This window comes from Corvus brachyrhynchos, unplaced genomic scaffold, assembly GCF_000691975.1.
Source record: "Corvus brachyrhynchos isolate BGI_N302 unplaced genomic scaffold, ASM69197v1 scaffold56, whole genome shotgun sequence".
Classification (NCBI taxonomy): Eukaryota; Metazoa; Chordata; class Aves; order Passeriformes; family Corvidae; genus Corvus; species Corvus brachyrhynchos.
Window position 1 is genome coordinate 2,337,545 of NW_008238664.1, and position 22,891 is coordinate 2,360,435.

At 44.9% G+C, this 22,891-nt stretch overlaps 1 protein-coding gene across 2 annotated transcripts in view; it reads right to left on the reverse strand.

Annotated features, from left to right (window-relative positions):
- The window catches only part of SYN3 (synapsin III), a 190,346-nt gene that overhangs the window by 156,505 nt on the left and 10,950 nt on the right, over positions 1 to 22,891 (reverse strand). The window contains exons 2-4 of one of the 2 annotated variants that reach the window (XM_017737803.1): positions 19,108 to 19,159; positions 14,627 to 15,126; positions 2,680 to 2,737 (exon numbers count right to left, since the gene is read on the reverse strand). In XM_017737803.1, coding sequence (XP_017593292.1) covers positions 2,680 to 2,737; positions 14,627 to 14,943 — 375 coding nt within the window. In that variant the 5' untranslated portion in view covers positions 14,944 to 15,126; positions 19,108 to 19,159. The remainder of the gene's footprint in view (positions 1 to 2,679; positions 2,738 to 14,626; positions 15,127 to 19,107; positions 19,160 to 22,891) is intronic. The other variant, XM_008636394.2, reaches the window with a different exon arrangement.

Here is a 22,891-nt window from a genome sequence, read left to right on the forward strand (position 1 = left end):
TGAAACATCTGCCTGTTTCTCAAATTCAGCTGAAATGAGCCAATGCTTTCCACAGGGCTGGGTGTGGGGGACAGGCAGAGCAGGACAGCAGGATCACACATGTCCTGCATTCCTCAGAGGAGGGGGGAGGCAGCCTGGAGAGCTGGTAGGGTGTACAACCAGATTAGATAACTGACTTCCCGCTGCTGAGGGAGGGAGAGACAGTGCTGCTTTCAGCACTCCTGCTCCATTACAAATAAGTGATGTCATGACTTTCAAGAAAATATCACCTACTATCCTGTTCTGCTTCCCCCACAGATTGCTAAAATGGCTTGCTAAGAAAGAATTAAGATGTAACAAAGATGGATATGAAAGAGGAGGAGAAAAACTTCAGACCAGCTACAGAACATCCTGGAAGAATGGCAAAAGAGTTAGCATGGTCAGTAAAAATAAAGCAGTGGCTTTTTCCCAATGTGGTTTTTCAAGAGTATTTAACATTTGGATATTTCCTTTCATTGCTTTCTGCCATTCAAACTTCTTTGTTATTTAGCTTTTCAGATCAAAAGTGGTTTTTCTCCTATAAAACCTAAAAAAAGTTCCTGGGGCAAACTGTATTTCTGGCTGAGTTAATAATGTGTGGTTATCTGAACCAGGATCAAATGGAAAAATGAAAAACTGAATTAACTTACTAAGCAGACCAAATGGTTCAAGAGGTGCCCAAGAGTCAAGCTCTCTGATGAAGAGGTTATTCAGAACTGAACAGCCAGGTTAAGGCTTGTGCTCCATGGCACAGTCTGTGTCCCATTCAGGGAAGAGTTACAGGAGTGAAGACTGGTAAGCTGGGAACTCAAAGAGAAAGATGTGGACCATACTGATGAACAGTTATTCCCCTTTTTTTTTCCTTTTTCATAAGAAAACTGTGGAAGAATATTTTTTTTTTTAGGTGGAGAGGGTCAGCATTCTGCCTCAGGGGACTCATTCCCACAACAGTTTAGGCTCCTGGACTGCTTGAGGAAGAGGGTGAAGAAGTTAGGAAGGCTCCAGACGAACAGGGTTGCAGTAATGAAGAAAAATTAAATATCAAGAAATACTGAGCAAGGATGGATGGCCAAACAAAGAAGGGGACAAAAAGCCAGAGTTTGAAGGAAGCAGTGCCTTCCTCTTCACCTAAACAATACACAGGAGAGTCCTGGGGTCAGATTCAAGGACTGCCCATGACAATGCAGCTTCTGTGTTTCCCTGGACAGATTGATCCAGCTGGGAAAAGTCATCATTTGTTCTCCTTCTGAGGTCTGGAGGAGTCAAGAGCAGCTCCCTGCCCACCAAACAGAGGCTGGGCTGCCTGATTTGGGTGGCAGGGAGGGGAAAGGTGGAAACAGCCAGGATCCTTGTTTTCTGTTCCTCAACTCTCCAGCCCACTGGGGGCTTCATTCCCTTGGGCAAAGAAGCAGTCCCTGTGTGGGCATTTAATGAAAGCTGCAGGGGCCTGGCCATGGTCCTCACCAGCAGAATCACATCATGGTCTTGGCTTGGAGCAATCTGTTGCCTCATCTCAAACATGGATATTCAGCCTATGTGAAGGATTTCAAGAGGTAGACTGGGAAAATCTCCCTACAGGAGTCTGTGGGGAAATGGGATAAGCTACCTTGTGGTGGTGACAAGGGTCTCAACTTGATCTCCCAGCAGGGAACCAGAGTCCACTTCTGACCTTCTGCACTCACCGACCATTTGAAGGCAGTTCCTTTATAAGGACCTCAAGTGCAGTAACATTTGAGGAGAAGGAGTATGAGGGGAAAGGTAGAGCTGGGAGGTTTAGGAAAGAACTAACAGGTCATTTTGAAGAGTATCTGGTCTAACTTTGAAGCTAGCCCTGCTTTGAGTGATGGAGACAGTTGGATCTTCTAAGTGAGAAGCATGATTTAAATTTTTTTTAAATTTTTCCTATACTCTTTTAGGATAACTGCTAAGGCAGCCAACAAAATAAGGACTTTGATGAAGAAATGCCAGGAAGAATTATTCTTGCTAATACCACCCAGACTGACAAGTATGACATCAATAAAAAAGAAAAATCTGTCCCAGAAGCACTTTGATAAGAACATGTGCACTCATGAACAGTCATAGACAACAGGACAGGACCCCTTTGAAAAGAGAAGAAACCTTTTTGAGTGCAGTGGGTCCTGAGAAAGTCTTCAAAACCACTGCATTAATAATCTGTACATACACAATGCAGAATCAACAGCTTTATAAAAACAGAAAATATCAGGTCATTCAAACAACATTCAGATTTCTTTATCCACCCAAACATTATTATGGCCCTAATGAGTATAAAATAAGCATATGATTCCTTCAGGATCACCACCTTATCTCTACATCTCTCTCTTCTTATGCCTGCTTTCAAGTCGGGTGTCTGCAGATGATGATTGTTAATAATAATTTCTACTTTGGCAACAGCATCCAGTCTCAGTCAATATGGGACTTTTGTTTGACAGACACTGCACCAGCACACAGAGCAGGGGACAGACCCCAACATGGAGAGTTTTCAGCTGAAATGAATGTCTAACAAGGCTAACAGGGAAACAGGATGTGTCCAGTGCCCATCAGAACACAGGCTATGAGCCTCATTACTGTTCCTGGGACAGATTACCTCTCCTTAGCCCTGTCCACATGCATTCCTTAGAGAGAAATTCACTTGTCACTGACCTGTTCCACTCGGATATCAAATTCTCCATTCACCTTCTTCCCTTGGAAATATTTGGCCCTGCAGAAGAAACAAGAGAGACAAACATGGTTAAATAAGATTTTTGGCTTTCATTACATACTGTTTTGCTTCTGTGTTTCCCTTTTTGCTGAAGAATTTCTATCCGGGTCACAGCATGTTTTTCTAATTCCTATCTTCTTTTAGCTTTCTGTTCTCCAGGAGAAACCTGCCAAGCCAGATGAAAACCACATTGGAACGTTCCTTCAAGGCTTGTTACTTTTTCATTTAATTTTCAAACTGAAAACCAAATGTTCTCCTAATCTTTTCCAGGGAACAACTCTAATCAATGATTCCTTGCTAGATCTCATTTAATACTCAATCTTTATTCTGTAAAAGGAGAGCAACATATGGCACAGCACTGGGAACTTCTGATGTTGAGCAAGGAGCTTTATCATCACAGCTGAAGTACTCGTGAAGCCTGTTCTCATGCTATCTCACTACAGAGCTGCTTTCCGCTTCTGTTTCTTCTTGCTGTTGATTTAGAGAAACCATATCTGCATCTCTACAGTATCACTGATGAAGGATGAACTCCTGAACTGAGAAATCTTGTTTGCTTTGGGGTTGAACACTGCTGTGAGAAGAACATACACCTTCCACCAGCTCTGTTCCTATCTCCCCACATGATGCAGACACCAAAGCACTTCTAGAAGGTTGTTCCTGTGAGGGGAAGGCTGATGGTAGTGTTGGAGAAGAAAAGAGAGGAAAAGGACAGGCAGTTCTAGCTTTTTGTATTCATATTTGTGTATAATTCCCTTTATATTGATTAGTCAGTGGGGAAATTGCCAGTATAAATTTCCCTGTGAATATTTCTCCCCAGTTCTTCCTCTCACCAAACAAGCTTGACAGAAGAAAATATGAATTTATTTTGTCAGTCCTCCTCCCCTGTAAACTTCAGAAGGCCATGTAGGCTCCAAAGGGCTCTTCTATTTGGAAAGCATTGAAAACAGTTTAGTCCCGCAAGAGCTGTTTCCAGAGACAAAGTAACTCTGGGTTCTGTTTCCAATTGGCAAAGACAGGACAGAATAAAGAAGTAAAGGAAAATGAGGGGAAGCCGGCGTTGCTCCCTATTTTATAGTATAAGCAAAAAAAAAACAAAAAAAAAGCTGGCTCACATTTTTACTATGTGTCTATTTGTTCCAATAAAAAAAGGAGAGACAGTAGGAAGGCAATTTCCCCCATGGCTGAAACACACCAGCTTTTATCTGAATGCTCCCCTCCCCCAGAAACGTGATGTGTAAATAAAAAAGTTGTTTTGTCATTCTGGCTCAAAACAAAGTCAACATTTTTCATTATAATAGAAAAATACATTCAAAATGTCAAAAGCTTTGTGCTTAATTCTTACAAGTATATCTGAATGCTGCATCACACTTCCCTTCCCAGCCAGCCCATCCATCAGCATGGTGCAAATAAAACTTCTGCATAGGTGAGGGACAATGTAGCAGCCAGGTGTAACCAAGACCAGGTGACTCAAACAACCCCTGTTTGGTATAAAAAGCAGATCTCTGGCTACTTTTCCTTTTTATTTTGGATTTATGAGCGTTGCATGAACAAAAGCAACTCAGCAGACAAGCTAACACATCACGCCTCTAACAATAAACAGGAACTCTAAATGCACTTAATAATTCCATTAGATTTCTGGAGGCATGGCTCTAGAGGGTCTGGCAATATTCCTCACTCCTAAACATTGGGGATATTGCTGCAACCAGTGACTTCTTAAAAACTGCAATAAGCTTTCAGAGGGCTCACAGGAACTGGTCTGAAATTTGAGGCGCACTATTCCCTGGTACAAGTTTGTTTTTATTCCCAGCATGCTCATAATATATATTCCTTACCCGCATTTATGAAACACACTTCCTCCCTCTATGGCCTCTCCTCTTTGCCGACCAGCTGGTTGCAAGCTCCTTGGTGATGCTTGGCTTCAGCTTGCAATGAAGCACAACAGTCTTCAGCCTGGTTCAGATGGAGCAAAGAGGCTTCCACTGCCTGGTCCAGGAAATTGGCCTCCACACGGTTACAAAATCCTCTTTCTCCTCTCTACAGTACTGGCTGTGTCCATGGATGGTCACACAGAGGGTGCATCCAGCATTAGGAGTTGTTGGAGTAGTGCAAGGGACCTCAGCTTAGACACTGTGCGACCTCTCCATCCTATCCCCCTTTCCACACAGGTTGTCTCATCCAATGTCCCAAGAATTTTCCTCCAACAGCACAATATATCCCTTTCTTTCCAAGACAGCCCCCCCAGAAGCTGAACCTGCTCTGAGTGTCTCTGAAGACTACAGGTGCTAAGCAATTTGCAGCCAAATATTTTGATCACATCATTTTGACACAGCCCAGGGTAAGAATAAAACACTTCTTACTGAAATGTCTCTGAAATGGATGAGAGATGGTTTCAACTCTCACCTCAGGTTTCGGAGCCCCTGGACAGTAGAGGGTATCATGTTTAAATGACAAATGGCCTTAGCATCCTCCTGGAGCCCCTCAAATTTTAAGCAAGCTGGAATTATTGCTGATGCTGTGGAAGCATCATACCTCTTGCAGGAGAGAGAGACTCTTTTGGTCAGTTCTGCCCCATGTATGAAATGGTTTGTGGTCCTTACAGTGGTCATGAGACAGAGGAAAGGGAGATCACGCTGCTGTGGTGGGGATGCACGAGAAAGAAATATGGATGTTTCTGGCAGTCTCATGGCTGTACAAGACATTTGTGGATGCTCTCTGCCCCAAAACCACCTGAGCAAGTCTCCTCAAGACCTCTGCCTAGGACCTGACTGCTGCAGAGTTACCTAGGCAGCTTGTAGTGCAGCAGAGGAGTGGTGCCCAGAAGACCAGAGAAAAACCTTTCTGGGGAGCCTTGGAAGTGTTCCCACTCACCTCCAGCACAGCCAGCCAGCAGCAATGAGAGGAGCAGCTCATTGCCCCAGGAGGGCTCACTGTCCCCAGCTTGGGACATCGGGCAAGCCACTTGCCACACAGACCCACCATCTCTCCCAGGCAGCCAGCAGCACTGACCACTGCTTGGCTGGCCACCCCTTTATTTTAAAGCATGTCAGATGTTGAGCTCAGCAGAACACAGAGCTATGATTTGGCTAGGCAGGGTGCAGATGGGGTGGTGCGGTTGCTGTGATCTCAGTGAATTAGCATGTAAGCATGTTTTGACTGAAGAAAACTGCAGGGCCATGCTCAAGAACAGTTCCTGGGTGGGATTTATAGAGCTAGGCAATCCATTTAAATGTGGCCCCAAGGACTGGGAGGGAGGAAGCACCATGACAAACAGCCAAAGGTCTGCCCTGGCTTGTAGGAAAGAAGCTTGCCTTGAACCCCTCTCTCCTTCTGATGAAGAAGCTGCATGCTCTGGAAAAGGACATATTTTCTGGGTGCAAAGGCATCAGACAAACATAACTTTCACTTTCTGCCTCAGCTCTGACATGACTACAGGGACATAAGAAACCCAATGCCTCTTCTTATGAAGTAATCTGGAAAGGATAGAAGATCATTTTGTAGAGATATTCTGTAAACCAGCCCCAGTCTGCCTCAATTGCCATGGCTGGAGGAAGCATATACAACAGTTTTCTGTCAGATATGGAGTGTACCTTTAACAGCAGCAGGGAATAATAAGTGATCAATTCACATCCAATTACCTACCTCAGGCTAATTCACAGATTTTCAGATCTTCCTAGGAGAGACCTCAGTGGAACTGATACAGCAAATATTGGAATGCTGTCTTGGAAACTGGGAAGCCATTCTTCAGAGAACTAATAAGCCTGAGTCCAAATCCCCTGTGATGTGAGTAAACCCAGACTCACATCTGTATCACTGTTCAACAGAGGCCTTGAGCTACAAACTCAAGAGCTGGCTTGTACCTTCAACCCAAAAATGGGCTCTCCTCACTGAGAGCATGAAAAAGAAGGACACCAGGATATTGTAGTGGTAAATTCCTCCAAATCCTCTGACTTAGCTTGTGCCTCTGGATGAAGACACAGCAAGCAAAGAAAGCCAGGTGATGCTTTGGATGGAAACCACTTCTTATCTGGAGCAGGAAGCAGCCTTTCCAACCCTGTGGAGGGGCCAGAGCAACACACGATGAAGAGAGAAATGCGTGGGACTCTTGGGGAGAGGTAGGCAAGGGAGTGGGTGGAAGAAAGAAGGAGAGAAATGGTAAGAAGAGACCTGGATAAACAAACCAAAAGGCATCCATGGATAAATTCTGGAATTATCTGAATTATTTCCCTGGTATCACATTACACATACTTCTCTCAAGCCCTTGGGAAAATAAGGCATGTAATTTCTTTCTGGATAATGCAGGAAAAGGCAAGGCTGAAGCCCCCTGGTTTGGCTGTGGGGGCACCTTGGGGAGGGTGGGGAGATGGTGAGGCACTGCACAAAATCCCCATGTCAAAGGGCCTGGGGGCCCAAGTGATGCACAAGGCGCTCACTGTATGTCTGCATTGTCTCCTTCATAAAAGGGGCTGGGACTGGGAAAAAGGAGGCAGTTTCCAGGATACTGGCCAGCAGCTGCTGGAATGCCCTGACCTCGCCAGCCCCTACATGCTATAAGGGCAGCAGAGAGGGGAAGGGGGAGGAGAGATGCATTTGTGCCCTTTTATTTCGAGGGTGGAAATAAGGAAGGTTTTCCTTTCAGGAGCCAGTTCTCACCCCCTCCACCACTTTCCCCACTTCAGAAATTCTCAGCTGTACCTAGTAAGAATTTTGAGATGGTCAAGTCCTGACTGCCCAGAGCATAGGGATGGGAAAAATCACTCCATAAATGCTGAGGTCTGCAAGCTGCTGGAGCTTTTGTCCACATCTGTTTTGGCCCAGAGACCTTTACGCAGTGTTCAGCTGTGGGATGGACTGGTTGGTAGTTAATACTTACTCTGCAAGAGTACCTTGGGGCAAGGGGTGGGGGTGTCAGGATGGTAAATAAGAGTGATGGATGTGTGCTTTGACACCTCAGGAAACAAGGTTTGAATTAAAAGTTAAATGGACCAGAGGCAAGTGCACAAAGAAAGAAAAGGTATTTACATTGTACATACCAACAGGGAGGGACGAATGGGTAAACCTCAGGTTTGTGTTGGGTCAAAAGGTAACCCTAAACACCCTGATACTTTGGCAGGAGCTCCATAGAAGTTTCAGCTTCATCCCCGGGGCACAGCAGTGCTGTGACCAGCCCTGTTCTCCCCGGGGCGAGATCACCTTGCTCCCGGTGCTGTCACCACCTGACTTGCTGTGGCCACCGAACAGAACGCCAGCTGTGCAGTGCTGCAGGTGTGTCCTCAGTGTCCTCGGCTGGGCTGTGGGAACAGACTTCTTTTGTTGCCTTCTGGGAAGAACCACAAAACCCAGCCCACTCTGGTTACTGTAAAACCACCCCTGAAACATTATTAGTTATGGGATCACATCAAGGGAAGGAACGCCTCACCCGAAGGGGGTTGTGCTGTGCTCTGATGGCAGTATGGGTTAGGGATTTTTGGATAAAGGAAGTCCTCTGGTGAGGTCCTTGATGAGATCTGAGGTCCCACCCTACAGGGCTGGGAGGATTTTCTTGGCTTGAATGCACATGGAAAGGGAAGCTTTGAGGCAGCAAAGGAGAAGGGTTTTTAAAATCTTCTTTAGTGAGCCCTCCCTTTCTGAAGGCCTGTTTTCCGGGGAGACCTGGCTTGGCTAGCCAGCAGCACTTTAAGGATCGCACACACAACTAATCAGGCCACTCTTTGTATTCAAGGAATTGTGGAGTCCCACACAATACTGGCCTCCCAGCATCTTCCTGTGCCACCTCCTGCTCATCAAACAGGGGTAATCAAAGCCATCCCCCCACCAAGAGAAGAAGCAGTAGTTAGTGCAGTGCTATTGCTTTTGGGCACAGCTTTTTGTGCTTCTCCGAGCTGTCAGAATAGGAAGGACACTTTGCTGTAGGTCTGGTCCCCCACCCAGGCTGTACTGTGGTCACATTCCTCCTGCCCACAAAGAGCTGGGGGTAGGAGGGTAGGGGGTGGAGGTGGGGTACTGCATTAAGTACAACATGAGGCAGAAATTTGATTTTGTGTCTTATCAAAACAGTGCATTGCTGGAACATTTCCACATTGCTAAATCTAAATAATATGGCCTGGAGCTGTTTGCAAGGGGTATCATTTTTTGTTGAGAATTTTGCAATATTTTTTTCCAGCTGCTTCAGTTCTCCTTGAATTTGAGGAGCAGGAGAACTGGCCTAACTTGGACCAACAGTGGGGCAGGGCTGTGGACTTCCAGGCAGAAGAAATCTGGCTCACAAACTCTGAGAAATGTATCTGAGGGTTGGGTTTGTTGTTTTTTTTTAACATGTACAGGACTAGGCAGGACATTCTGAGGTTAAATTCTATGCATTTATAGGAACTCTGGTAAAGTAATTAAGGACCCAGATTTGACTTGCATTAGCACAGTTATAACCTGGTGGGGAATGTTTTCCATATTCTTTGTGTCTATTTTTGTAATGATACTAATCCTTTACATTTCTGTATCACCTTTCATTTAGGGGGACTAGATCCCAAGATACTTTACGTACGCAGGATAAAAATACAGACAGACACGACGGTGATATACCTAAAACAGATTGGAAAGTGATGTGATAAATGCAATTTCTTGAAAGCTTTTGACAGCCTTGCCTCCCTCTCACCCCTATGTCTGTATTCTAGGGAATACAGAAACTCTCCATGCTGCTTCCAGGCATGCATATGTGCACAAACACACACACTCCTTTAACACAAGCTTGCCCCCACTTTCTGCTTTCCACTTCTCAAAAAGTGGAACTTGGCAAGAAGTATAGGAACAAAAATATTCGGTCCTGGGTAGACAAGGCTAAAGGATGAAAATATGATGGCTTTTAAACCAGATTTGTGAAAACGTAAATTTTACATGTATGTTTTTTCAAATTATTGCTGCACTGTTGCACAGAACTTGTGAAATATTAAAAGGTCACCACTGTGTAAAAAAACATAATCCATAATAATCTATTTTCAGTCACCACCATGTTAGATGATTTGGGATTTCTTATCAGGAAATATAGACAAAACTTTGCAATTTAACCAGCAAATTCCTAAATTCAAGCTTGAACTCCAAAACTTACCATTATGTTTAAAAGAGTTAGGTGCAGAAATATTCTTCCTAATGGGAGCCTTAGTACATCACCTTCAGCCTACTGAAAGCATGAAATGACTCATGACACTCATTGAATATTTTTAAAAGGAATTCCTTGAAAAAGACCTAGGATTTAGGAACTCCCTTGCTAATAAAATTCAGTATTAGGGTATTATTTGACCAGTCACATTTTTAGGCAAATGACATATTTAGGGCTCAATATTTTCATGTTTCAGAAGTAAAAATCATTTTCTTTTTAAAAGAAGTTGATCATTTCCTTTGACCAGTATAAAACAGTAATCCTGTCAAATCAGTCCATAATTAGACCTGAATCATGGCGTTATTGTTATACAAAGAACCATTTCAAATGCATTAAGAGGATTTCATTCAGTGTTAATCACAGTTTTTCTCTTCCTTGATCTTAAAATTTTTGGAGACAGGATGTTCAGGCAGATTTGGCCGCAAATTATAAAGGGGAAAAAAAACAATGCAGTTTTGTGTCTCCTAAAACATCCTCTGTGACTTATTTTTTGGAGAAGCATGTCACAGTCCTCGTGTGTGGAGCTGCTGCATACAGGGCACGTGTATTTTGGGCAAGGCACCAAACACAGCACTGTGAGCTCTTGAAACAGCCTGAAACTTGGACAAAACACAGCAATGGCTTTGAAAAGCCACATGAGCTGTTTCACAAATGTAACTTAGATACCCAGCAAATGCAACAAGAACAACTTTGTTATGCTGTCTGGTCCGGAAAGCGACTCTTTTAGCATGTGTGGCTAATAGGAGCCTTAGCTGTGCTTGATCACTTCCCCCATAAGCTGTTTAAACCGGAGGCATTAGGCTGGAAAGCTGAGCATTTTCACAGAGGACAGGGGTTAATAATTCACAGTAAAAAATCCTGTTTGATCTGCTGAGAAATTCAATCCAGCAAGAGCATAATTTTCTTAATAGTGTGGTGGGCGAGGAGGTTGCCAGAGGTGGGATGCTTTCCTCCTGGCTGAGGTCAGGCTGCCAGAGCTGGCCCACGTGCCACCACCTGGAGTTCTGCTGTCTCCTTTCCTCATGGTCCTGCTCCCTTTTGCTGTGTGTTTAACACATGCACGTGTACTCATGTCTGAGCTCCATTTTTTCTGGCAACTGCTTTAGGTGAGTTGTGGATGCGTTTTTGGAAGCCTCCCAAGGCACAGATACTCCCAGCCCATCAGAAGGAGCCTCATTCTCCAGGTGCAGGCTCCCCAGCTGAGAAATGTGCCAGTAACGACAGAAGAGGAGCCAAGCTTTTCCCTGGTGTGTTGATGCACAGGTACATTCACTGCTGTGCATGCCTCTGAGGGCTGCCTGTCAAAGCCAAGAGCACAAGAGAGCTGTATAGATAGCATTTTCCTCTCGTGCACATCCTACACAAGGCAATTCACTGCGTGCTTCCTTGAAATGTCTAGAGCTGTGTCTTTGAGGAGAATGGAAAATTTGTCAGAATGTTGCCACTTTAACAGAAAGCTGGGTGAGTTCCCTTGTTTTTAATAGAATGTACCTTTCTTTTACTGCTGCTAATGCAGAAAGCAGCTGATCATATTCCGTGGGACTCACACGGTTTTTATAGTGCTTTGCCTTTGGAATAAACCAGAGCAGATTGCATGTCAAGAACGGCAAGGATTTTATAGTGGAAGACAGGCCGTAGATTCCCATGCATGCTCTTTCTTTCCTTCAGACCTCTGAGAGAAATCGAGTGCTGTACTGTACCATCAGAGACATAGTAGCTCCTCAGAAACAGAAAAGACTGCCATTTGTCACTTTGAAGTGTGTTCTACTTGCACTTGCCTGTTTGGGTTGTTAAAGCATTTCGTCACGCACTTGCGCAACACCTCAACCTAATCCACAATTGCAGCCCTTCGCTGTAATACAAACAGTGATGATAAATTAATGTCTGGCTTGGCCATATTGCTACAGTCTCCAATTCTGAGATAGTGTTTTCATTTAGAGAAGAGAAATCAAATGGCAGATTCCTCTGTCTCTCACCCTTCCTGTCCGTGAACAAGCTGGTCCTTGTTGTAAACTCTGTGTAACTCGCTCTCGGGGAGGAGGCACTGTGGAAGCCCCCACCCTTAAAATAAGGGCAGCACTTCAGTAGTTATTTCTTGGGGATATTTTTAGTAAACTATTTCAAAAGGAGGAGGAAAGTGTTTCTTGGAAACCAAATACAAAGGTTTCACAAGTAGAAAGACCAGAGCAGGCGGAGATGAAACACATTACAAACATGATGCTCCTTCCAAACCCAGAATCACCAGCACAGAAGTAACAATGTGCTGTTGTTCACTTTCCAAAGTTGGGACTGTTTCTGTACATGATGCAGAGTGGATAGTCAGAATCCCTGGATAATCAGCTTCATCAGCTGGGCTCTCACAAGGCAAACACTGCTTCCTGAGGCTGCTCAGCCTGAACTCACATAACACCCTGGCTGAGACCACGAAGGTGGCTAGCATTGCTCAGAAGTACCTTACCAAAAGTAAACATCCATGGAGCCATGGAGCCACTGCTCTTCAGTGCTGCTCTCAAGGGTCTCACTGAGTTTCCTGGAGACACAAAAATCAACCAGCAAGAAGCACTCCTGGCCCGCTGGAGTGGTTGCATTGGTATGTTCTCTCAGAATGGACCATGTACTGCTGCCTTTAATCTGGGGAAGTTTCCAGACATGTATTTCTGTTCATGCTGCAAAGATCCATGGCAGGGAAGGGTTAGTAATGTTCTTTCCTTGTTTTTCATGTCATACATACATCAGGGTATGATAATGAATTCATACACTAATTTTGTTCAGTGTCCTCACAGCCTTAGAGAAAGTAAAGGCAGGGAGCCTTTGCAAGCAGCATTTGATACCTGCAAACTTGTGGGTTGAGTCAGAGAGCTGGGATAAATGAAAGGGGTATCCCATAGTTCCTAGAAACTGCCCAGTTATAGACAGGAGAGGGATAGCCAAGACAGCAGGATGCATGGAGTGCTTACAGGAGTGGAGGAGTGAGGACAGCATGGGTAGCCATACTTCCTCTTTATATATCCCAGCTGCTGCTTCCTCAGCAAGCACAGCTCACAGACCACAAAGTCTGCATGACAGAACCGCAGCTGGGAGATGTAAAGGCAGGGATTCAAATGAAGTATGTGTATTTTAAAACACGAAAACACTGCAGCAGGGTCCAACCCCTCCTTGTCCTTTCCCCTGCCCCGACTACCCTCAGCACCATTAATCTCGAGGGAAAACTAGACCGGCCTTTGAGCTGGGGCTTTCCTCTCTGATCGCAGTGTTTGCGCTACACAGTGCTGGCTAAGCCCCAGATGCTAGAGCTGTGCAACAAAGGCACTCCCATCCCAGACCGAGGATGCTGTGTTAAGGGACTGCCACCTGGCAGCATCTCCAAGGAACTGCAAAAGCACTTCACAGAGCCAGCGGTTAGTGAGCATCAGCATGCGGGAGGCTCGTGGTGCGCCCAGGAAAGAGAGATCAGGTCTGCTTGAGCAAGACTGGTGTTGCCGACTGAACGAGCTGGCACTGAGGGGCTGCTACTGTGATGAAAGACACTAGGCCAGGGAAACATTCATGGTGACAACCTTATCAGGGACTTTCCCACTCGGTTAAGACGTTGTTCTTGCTTTGAGAAAAATCCCACTGTTTTCCCTCTCTTACTTCAAGTTGGTTGAAGATGCCTGACCTACTTGTACTCAGTTGTGGTCTCTTTTAAGGTAAGAGCTAAGCTCTTGATTTGTGGAGATACACCTAAAAAGGTAGGTCTCACCTTGTCCCCACTCTTCTAGTTAAACAGAGAAGACCAAAGGTGACAGCTGTACCGAAGAGTGGTGTGGGATGAAAAGAAAAATAAACTAATCTGCCTTGGCCAAGACCCAGTAACCCAGCTTCTTTAATTATGAAGTCTTCAATGCTGCCCCCTTACCTAGGCTACTCTTTCCTTCTTTTGTCTTGTGACAAGCTGGCAGATGAAGCAAGAGCATCTCCTCAACACATTCTCTGGATTTTTCCCCCAGATAAGACTCTCAGACAGGTTGCCTAAAGCTTTCTAAACCAGCTGACTTCGAAAAGGAGCATACAAAAAGCAGTAAGTCATTTCTCTAGCATTTCAGAAGACTACAACTGTCTTACCCTTTGGAAAGTGTACTGTGCTACCCAATGTCATAGGAAACAAACTTCCAAACTTTTGTGTGTAAAGAGACCTGCATGAACAAGACAAATTTGAGGCTTAGCTGAGCCTGAGATTCCTTTGGCAATAGTCGTTGCTATGCTCAGCAGGTGAAGGGCCCTTGACAGGTAGTAGGAAGCTTGGTTATCTTACCATAATTTATGTATAAATTTACATACAGAGAAAAGCTCAAGAGAGATGGAGAGCTGGAGAGATTGAGTCACTTTTAATTTTTAGAGTCAGCACAGTGGATTAAGGTCCTGAACCACATCATTAATACACCTTCAGCTGTTATCTCTTAGGATCATTGCTAGATATGACAGCTTGGCTAAGCCTGCTGAGCCAAGAACCTCCCAAACGTGTTCATATATTAAAGTTATGAAGAAACTGGTCAATGAATACCAAATGAACATTTTTTACCGAGAAAGTTATGAAAAAACCCACTCTGCCGTTCATGCAAGTCATCTGACAGACACCAGCCTGGGGCCAGAGCTGGTGACTCAGATGTCAGAGTATCTGTGCACCCCCTGCAGATTATCCGTGATTCCCAGATCCCTGAGAATGTGCAGCTGAACTCAGTGGGGGATCACTGATGACTCACCAGTCCGTGTGCGCGTCATCGATCACCAGGAGGATCTTGGGTTTCTGTGCCATGGGGGGCGTGGGGCCGGCCGAGTGATCGATCAGCCCTGCAGCCGCTTGCGTGGTTTGCTTCATGGCGCTGGAGATGGAGCTGAAGATGCTGCTGCCGGTAGAGGAAGAGTGCGGGGGTTGGGGTGGCTGCAGATGCTTCCTCTCCATGGCGGGAGAAACTGGGGAGCTCGTGGAAATGTCAGGGCGCTGCAAGTCCATCATGTAGCCATTGGGCAGGTTTGCTACGAAACTACTGTCTGAGAGACGCCGCCGGAGGAAATTCATGGTTGCAGTGTTGTGCGGAAACTTCCTCAGCAAGAGCAAGGCTGAGCAGTGCTGTTACCAGTCCTGGAGGATGTCCCTGTGTCCCTTTGGGTACCTCCTTACAGTCCAGGCAGGCAGGCTTTCTCCCTTGAAATCCTGCTGGAGAAATATGTCTAACTTTTTCAGCTTTTTTTTCTTTCTCTCCTGTGGGAAGAGAACCAAAGACATACATGTCAGATATATGCTGTGAGACTGAGATAAGAAAACCCCTTTTGGTCTCTTAGACAGGTATGTTAATCAACAAGAGAAGAAAGGACTGCTGGTTGCTACGCAGTATTCCACGCTAGAAGCTTGGCTGTCTAATCTTGATGCATTTTTTCCTCTCTTGTTGGTGTTTATGGGAGTTTTTTGTTTGTTTACTTTGTTTTAATAAGAAAGATCTCTTTATTCTGTTCATCTCTTCAAGTGAGAAAATGAACACTGCAAAATATAAGTATTTGACTCTTCTCCCTTGACCATGGTGTGATGACTTTGTTTTTACCCAGAATACTAAGTATTTCAGCAGTTAAATAATCTCATGGTTTAAAAAATTTTCACCTCTAGGACATCCCAGAAAACAGACTTCCACAGTGATTTCCCAAGAAATTTTTATCTGATAAGACAACCTTTAAGTCTTGGTTGGTGACATTTAGGGGAAAACCAAAACAAAATTATTGGTGGTAAAACATACATATTTTTCAAGACATACATATTTGCAGCAACAAAAATGAGAGTTATTCCATACATCAAGTGAGATGAGCCACATGCATTCTTGGTATCATTGTTTAAATTATGCCCGACCGACTTCAAGTCTCTTTGAATGACCCCCTACAAATACTGGAGCTGCTTGCCTTCACCTGGTTCTGTCTCCCTTACTGCTCACCCTCTTGTCCCAAACTCTGATTGCCTCCTGATGGCAGAAAACTGTCTTTTGCCAGTTGTCTAAGAGAGCTCATTGTGAATCTCCCTCCTGGAGCTGTGGGTGAGAGCTCATGGTGCAACCAAACAGCTTTCTTAAAATAAGCTCTCATTTTTCACCTACAGGGATTTTCAAAACTTTACACACAAAGGATTCAGACTGTCCATGTCCGTACCTCTCGTAGCCCCCAAACCCTTAGGGAGGCTCAGATGAGCAAGCTACAAAGAGCCCCTTGGCACACGTCCCCAGATCTCATCATCCATCACCACCCCAACTCCATGGGCATAGGATCCATCTGGAGCACAGGGCTCCCTGCTGGAGCTGCTGACATTGGCTCATTAGAGTAATTTTTCTTTTGATTTCTAAGCCCTGGCAGTGCAAGTCCTCTGGCTTTGCTGGAGCCTGGAGGTGATCTTTTCCCAGGGAACGGCTCAGGAAATCTTTAATGACTTCCTGCCACATTTACAGTCGATAACGTATCTCGGGGTATTGTGCTGACTTCCCGCCTGCTCCTGGCGCACCCGGTGACTGCACAACGTCAGCAGACACACACCAGGGAGCACTTTAGTAGCACTGACTGGTTCTGCAGCAACTGTTCCAAAATGCAGGTAATGGAGAGTGCCCATGAACTATGAGCTTGCTACTCACCTCATATAGACACCCACACAACACTTGTCCTACTGCAGGAATGGTGAGGGCCAGCACAGAGCCGTCCACTGTTACCTGTCCAGGATGACTTGGGTGATACAGCCTACAAAGGTTTTAGGGGATTTATATACCACAGACTAGGTAAAAATGTGCTGCACTGTCCTCTGCTCAGGAACCTGTGCTTTCTCCTTGCATAACACAAAAAAGAAAAATCCTCTCCCTTGAGTGACAGTCCACTCAAGAATAGGTGCAGTCCTGGTTAAAGAGGAGCATCCCAGAGATTTGTCTACTATCAGAAGGGGTCCAAATGAGTATTCCATTACTGTGTACAGCAATTAGACATGTACTCTTTTGTAGGCCTTGGTGTTAACTGGCGAGATGTAGGGCATAAATTTGATACTGGGCTTGGGAGAAGCATCTGTAGCACAAGACACCTGCTCTTTGCACGACTTGCACAACATCACAGAGCTGCTGGTTCCTGCTGTGGCAGCTCTTAGCCACGGGAGGGAACCTGCCCCCAGCCATAGAGGCTGGACAAGGCTCTTGTCACCAGCCACTATCCTTGGGACAGGGTCCATAAGGACTTGCATGTTCGTGAAGGTGTTTCTCCCCCACTGCCAGGTGCTTGCATAGCTGCTTCCTCCTCTGAGAGATTTGCACTCTCCAAATGAACATGGGTACCTTGCAAAGCACCAGCAAGTAGATAAATGGGCAAATGTCTCTGCTGTGCCCTGCAGTGAGGGAAGAACAGCATGGACACTCATGAGCTAGGGTGTCCCAAGGCTGGGCAGGGCCAAAGTATCCCATGACGTGCATGGAAGGCACACAGGTTTCCTCTGCAGCGGGGCTTCCCAAATTGTGGTCAGTGCTCGCACTAAATAATTTATCGTACTTAGTGCAAGGCCATGACCACTCTCCTCCTGGAGCCTTTTAAACAACAATATTTGCAGTGACCTGTCATTTTTTTCCACCAGGGGTTTTGTAGTAGAAGATGCTGCCCAGGAGATGCTGGGAGCTGGCAAAGTTCTCTTGTCTAGAGAGTTTGGGATGTGGCACTTAGTCTGGCCTTTCCCTCTGTGGTTGGCGCAGCCTCCACTATCTGCTAAGACTGGGCTGCATGCCGTTGGCTTGGGAAGGAGGGAGAGGAAACCTAAGCACTGATGTCACAGGGAAATCTCCCTCTGGCAAAGCACGCGGAGGTTGAAATCAAACAGGACGACACTGCTGCAGCAGAGAGTAATGCCTGGCTCCACTCTGGGGTTCCTGTCAGGACCTTCAGCTTTGGGTATCTCGGAGTGACGGCACAGACTGTCCTCTGCTCATTACACACATTTTTCTAATTATCTGGCTAATGTAATTAAAAGAGATTTTATCTTTTTTTTTTTTTTTTTTTTTATATTAAAAAAACTGTTGGTGGCTTCGCTGTATTGATTTGCCAGCTGCCATTAGTGTTGCCACAGAGGAGATCATCTCTGCAATGGGAGCAGTGCAAACTACCAGCAGGTTTTCTGCCAGCAGTTTGCCCTGCTTTGCTCACTGGAAAACCTCATATTCTGCTTCTGCATCACTCACTGTTATTTAACTTTCAGAAGTAGGCGTTTTCATCCAGGCACAGGCTGAGTAGGTTAGGACCTCATTTTCCTACTGCTTGAAACTCTCTGTGGACTTCCTGAGGGCTCAGCCTGTCAGGCCAAATCTGGCTCTGTAGCTTTCGTGCAGCACAGCATCCACCCAGTGCACGTACAGATCCTACCATAGCAAGTGAGCCTGGCTGCAAATTTAACAAAGCCAGGAGCCTACACCTCCATCAGAAGCAAGACAGATCTGCTGAGTGGTATTTTGTCACTCCAGAGCCACAGGCAGGAGAGCTGCTGGCTCTACACCATCAAGCTGTACGTTCCCTGTGTACACCAGTGTTCCTTTGGCTCACACGGAGACACATCACCTACTTAATGCAGTGCCAGGCACAAACTTGCCTGCAGGAAGGGAGCTCCCTGCACAGCTGGAAATACAGCCCATGGGCTGCTTCCAGACCAGGCAACAGCTCCTGTGGAGTTCCTCAAGTTGCAAGACAAGCAGCTGCTTCTCACAGTGCAGGAGTCATCTGCTGCTGAGTGAAACAGCTGCTCCTGAAAGCTAGCTGGGAAAACAGCATTGGGACCAGGGAGCTGCAGGCTGGGGATCTGGTCTGTACTGCAGGGTGAGGAAAGGCACAGGAGAATGAGTGAGTCCTGAGGAAAGAGAGCAGGCAAGAGAGATGGGGAGAGGAGGAGGAGGAGAAGGCACAAGCAGAAAGGGAGGAAGTAAGGAGGAATCAGCTTAACCAGAAGACAATGCAGGAACACACAGAAATCCCAACAATGTGAGCACCATCAGGGAATCAGAAGGGAATAATGTGAGCAACTAAATGAGGCAAGAGGAAGGTCAATTAGAGCTGACCTTGAAAACAACAGTCAAGAGGCTGGCACTGTCAGCCCCTTACTAACATGCAGTTAAACTTCCCGGCTGATATTTTTGGAAGAGCAAGGGAGGATATGCAATCTACTCACTCAGCACACTGACAGCAGCCAGGCACCTACCTTCTCTCTCTCAAGGATATACTCCACGGAGATGCAAGTTATCTCAGAAAACCTGTTGACATGTGTTAGAAAACAAGAACAAAATGTTCACTTAAACCTCTTGTGGGGTTATTTTCTGATGTGTGGTAGCGTCTGGAGGGAACCCAGCTCAGCTGGCTGATAGCGATTAACTGTGCTTAGATTTCCCCTGAGCTTGTTATCTCATGCTGTCAGGTAATGAACTGATATGGCCATGCCAGCCTGCATCTGATTGCTGCTCATGACAGCCTCAACAGAGCAGTGCTGGGGGCAGCAGGATGGAAAAACAATGCGGAGGGATTATCCCCCCACCTCACCATAAGGGACTGCACACTTCCTTCTGCCCCACGGTGGGTGGGAAGCTGAGGGGATGCTCCTCACCTGGCAACAACCATTGACTTACACCCCTCACATCCATTTTGCAGACAGCCTTCAGCATGCATTCAAGTTTTAATACATTCACATGGATCCCTGTCTGCCTTCAGGCATACTGACATAACGTGGGAGTCAGCTTCTGCGGAGGGGCAGCTGTATTAGGAAACTCAAAATCCAGCTGGACGGCTTTCCACATAGAGCATATTTTTAAAAAGTGTATTTCCCACATTTCTAGTACATTTTGAAAAAGAGGAAAGCAAGAGATTATTTATTACTGTCAAGCTTTCAGTGTTTCACCCTGAATGGCTTCAGCATTCCTAAGCTTGGCATAACTTGGCATTTCTTGGGAAGAATGGAAAATAAAATAAAGCAAATTGTTCTGAAATTGATTAGAATTTTTGTTAGATTTTTGATTCAATTGCTACAGTCCTGGATTCAAGAGGTTCACATGTTTAAACATTTCTTGGTATTTTTCAGCAACAGCTGAAATTCCATAAATCAGGAAATTACAAAAATACGGGTTAGAATAAGAAAAGGAAAAGGATACCCCACCAAATATTCCACGTTTTGTAAACCTGAAGCACCTACAAAAAGCATAAGAGTTGAAAAGACTGTATGCCAGCTGAAAGAACAGAGGGAAGCAGAGTTTCCATGCTGGTTTTCAGTTTGCAGACAGCTTTCCCAAACACCAGCAACAGGACACAGCCCTAATGTAGACGCTGGTTTAAATTTTCCAGAGTATGTAAAACTACAGTACAAATTCCACTGACACCAGCAGAGCCATAGGGTGTCTTTTGAGGCAGTTGCAAGAAGTCAGGGGCCTGCAGCTGGAGGGAGTGCCAGGGCAGGGGAGCAGAAACAGTTATCAGGACAATAATCCTACACAGAGCCCAAGCCTCCTGCTATGTGTTAGACAGCAGATCACCAGAATCAGAGAATAGCCTGGGCTGGAAAGGATCTTAAAGATCATCTAGTTCCACCCACCCTGCCGTAGATTTTCACAAGAAGTCAGTCTCTTGAGCATTCGATTTCTCTGTTCAAACAGAGAGATTGTCAGAGATGGCAGGACATCTCTTTGTCAGAAGCTAATCACAATGTTCAACATGCTTCATTAAGCCACTGAAACATATAAAGGTGCAATAATTCCATCCTCTTATTGCTGCATTCCTGTAGAGCTTAAAAAAATCCTCTCTGCTTGCTTGGGTGGCTATTTAACTGGAAGTCTGGGTTTCACAAATCTTATTTGTATCTTCCTTTCGCAAAGCTGCCAGGGCTTCCTACGTATCAGTTTTGTGGTAGGGGGGTTGCCTTATCTCCTGAAGATAGTGGGGGTGTGTATATCAAACCAAGTGCAGATGGGACCACTTCCCAAGAGCTACACCCTCATTTGCACAGCTAATGAATTAGTCTGCTTCCTCTTTTACCTATTATTTCATAATGGCAAGTGAGGAAAAGAAGATGGGGAAAAACAATCTGAAGTGACAAAATGTTGCTGTAAGATCATCAGACTTTCACGTAGATTGCAAGGGAAGATGACTAAAGCCATGAACAATAGTGAAAAATTTTCTAGTGAAAAATAAATCTGACTATTATGATAATACTCTCTGGCTTTAATATCCCCCAAGAACAAATTACGATGTGCTACTTCTTGGAAACAATGTATTACTTCCTCATTTTAGTCTCACTTTGGAAATCCTACTGGCACCTAATAGCTGTGGTGCTGTCTCAGTGGTAATAGGCTCTTGTCAATGAGCTTATGGAAGCCTTTCATGGCCTCTGTTCAACATCAATAATTGCTTATCATCAAAGCCAGACCCAGCTCAACTGGAGCAGGCAGTGTGTCTAATCCTTGACTGCCACAGAGCCATCTCCATCTGAAAGTCAGTTGAGTTTGCATCCTGGCTCCATTTCTTGTTTCCCAAGAGTACGGTGGTCATTCCTACCCCAAGCAATAGCGACACTAATGATTCCATTAAGGCTGATAGTTACACACATGCCAAAGTGGCTCCTCACAGTGGTAGTAAAGGAAAGCTGGAGACAGCAGTACAAACCAGAGAATTTGTAGAGGTAAATGCTCTGCGTATTAAGTGGATGAACTTGTAAGAAGGAAGCAATCAGGGCTCGGAAGGCCCTGTCTTCTTCCTTCCCAGTCTTGGATCTGATGCAGCTCATGTTGTGTGTTGTGAGACATGCTCCAAGCGTCCTGCAGCAACTGTACAAGTCCTGATTTCATGGTGATAAGAGTGAAAGTGGCACCAGACACGCCATTAATAGAGCAGGGATTTCCTTCAGCTGAGAGGCGTGCTGCTTTGAAGAGTGCTGATCTGAATAAAATCAAGAAGCTGGGTGTATTTAATATGTAGGGCCTGCCAATATGCATTAGGGCTCATCCAGATAAGAGGTGCCTCAGGGACTGACAACTCCCAGAGTCTCAGAGGAAACTGCAGCAGCTTGCCCAGTGCTAATGGGGCTCATGTCTTGATTGTGATCACAAACACCTCCTCATTTCTGTGCCATTTTCTTTCTATTCTATTCCAGTTCTGCCACAATAGACTGATTATTAAAAATGCTTGTAAACAAAATATTTCATTACCATAGAGTAAACTAGATATGCTGTGGGAAAAAAAAGTGCTACAGGCTGTGAAACAGGAAGAAACAATTAAGTAAGAGATTATAATATACATGAAATAGATAATTATTAGTTAACTGATAATGATAAGAAGGATCTTCTGTTTGGAGCACAAATTATATTACTTTTGATATGTTTATAAGACAAAAATCTGTTGCATATTTCCAAATAACAAATCTTCAAACACAACTTCATAATTCTTGCATCTATGCTTCTAATTCATTTTAAGATGCCAAAAAAATTCAATTTCTTTCCCAAATGTTCTGTGCTTCTAGGGGTTAAAAAGTCTTCCTTCAAATATCTAAAATCCTCTAAACCCTCTGCAATACTAATATATTCCATCTAAGCTTTTCTGCCATTTGCATCTGCCTCATTTCTTCCCCTTGCATCATTCCAGGCACCACCATATTCCAGTTTCCCAGATTTTCCCCATATGGCAAGGAACCCCTTATCATGTACTTGAGATTTACTTAACCTGATAGTGTGAACAGCAGATACCTGGAGAAATAAGACCTGTAATTTGCCTTTGTGTAGTTCATTTGCTTTCTAACCATACTTGCCCACCTCATGTAGCAAAAAACACTAAGCCAAGAATTTGAGCTCGCTTACTGATTTAGTTTGATGATGGAAGAGAAAGACAATGTTTTACTGCACTCTGGGCATGATTGACAAGATTTCTGACTCAGCTGTAAGACAGCTTGATGCCAATTCTTTCACGTGATGTAGAAGTGGTGGGAGATTGACTGGCTGGACTATTCCTGC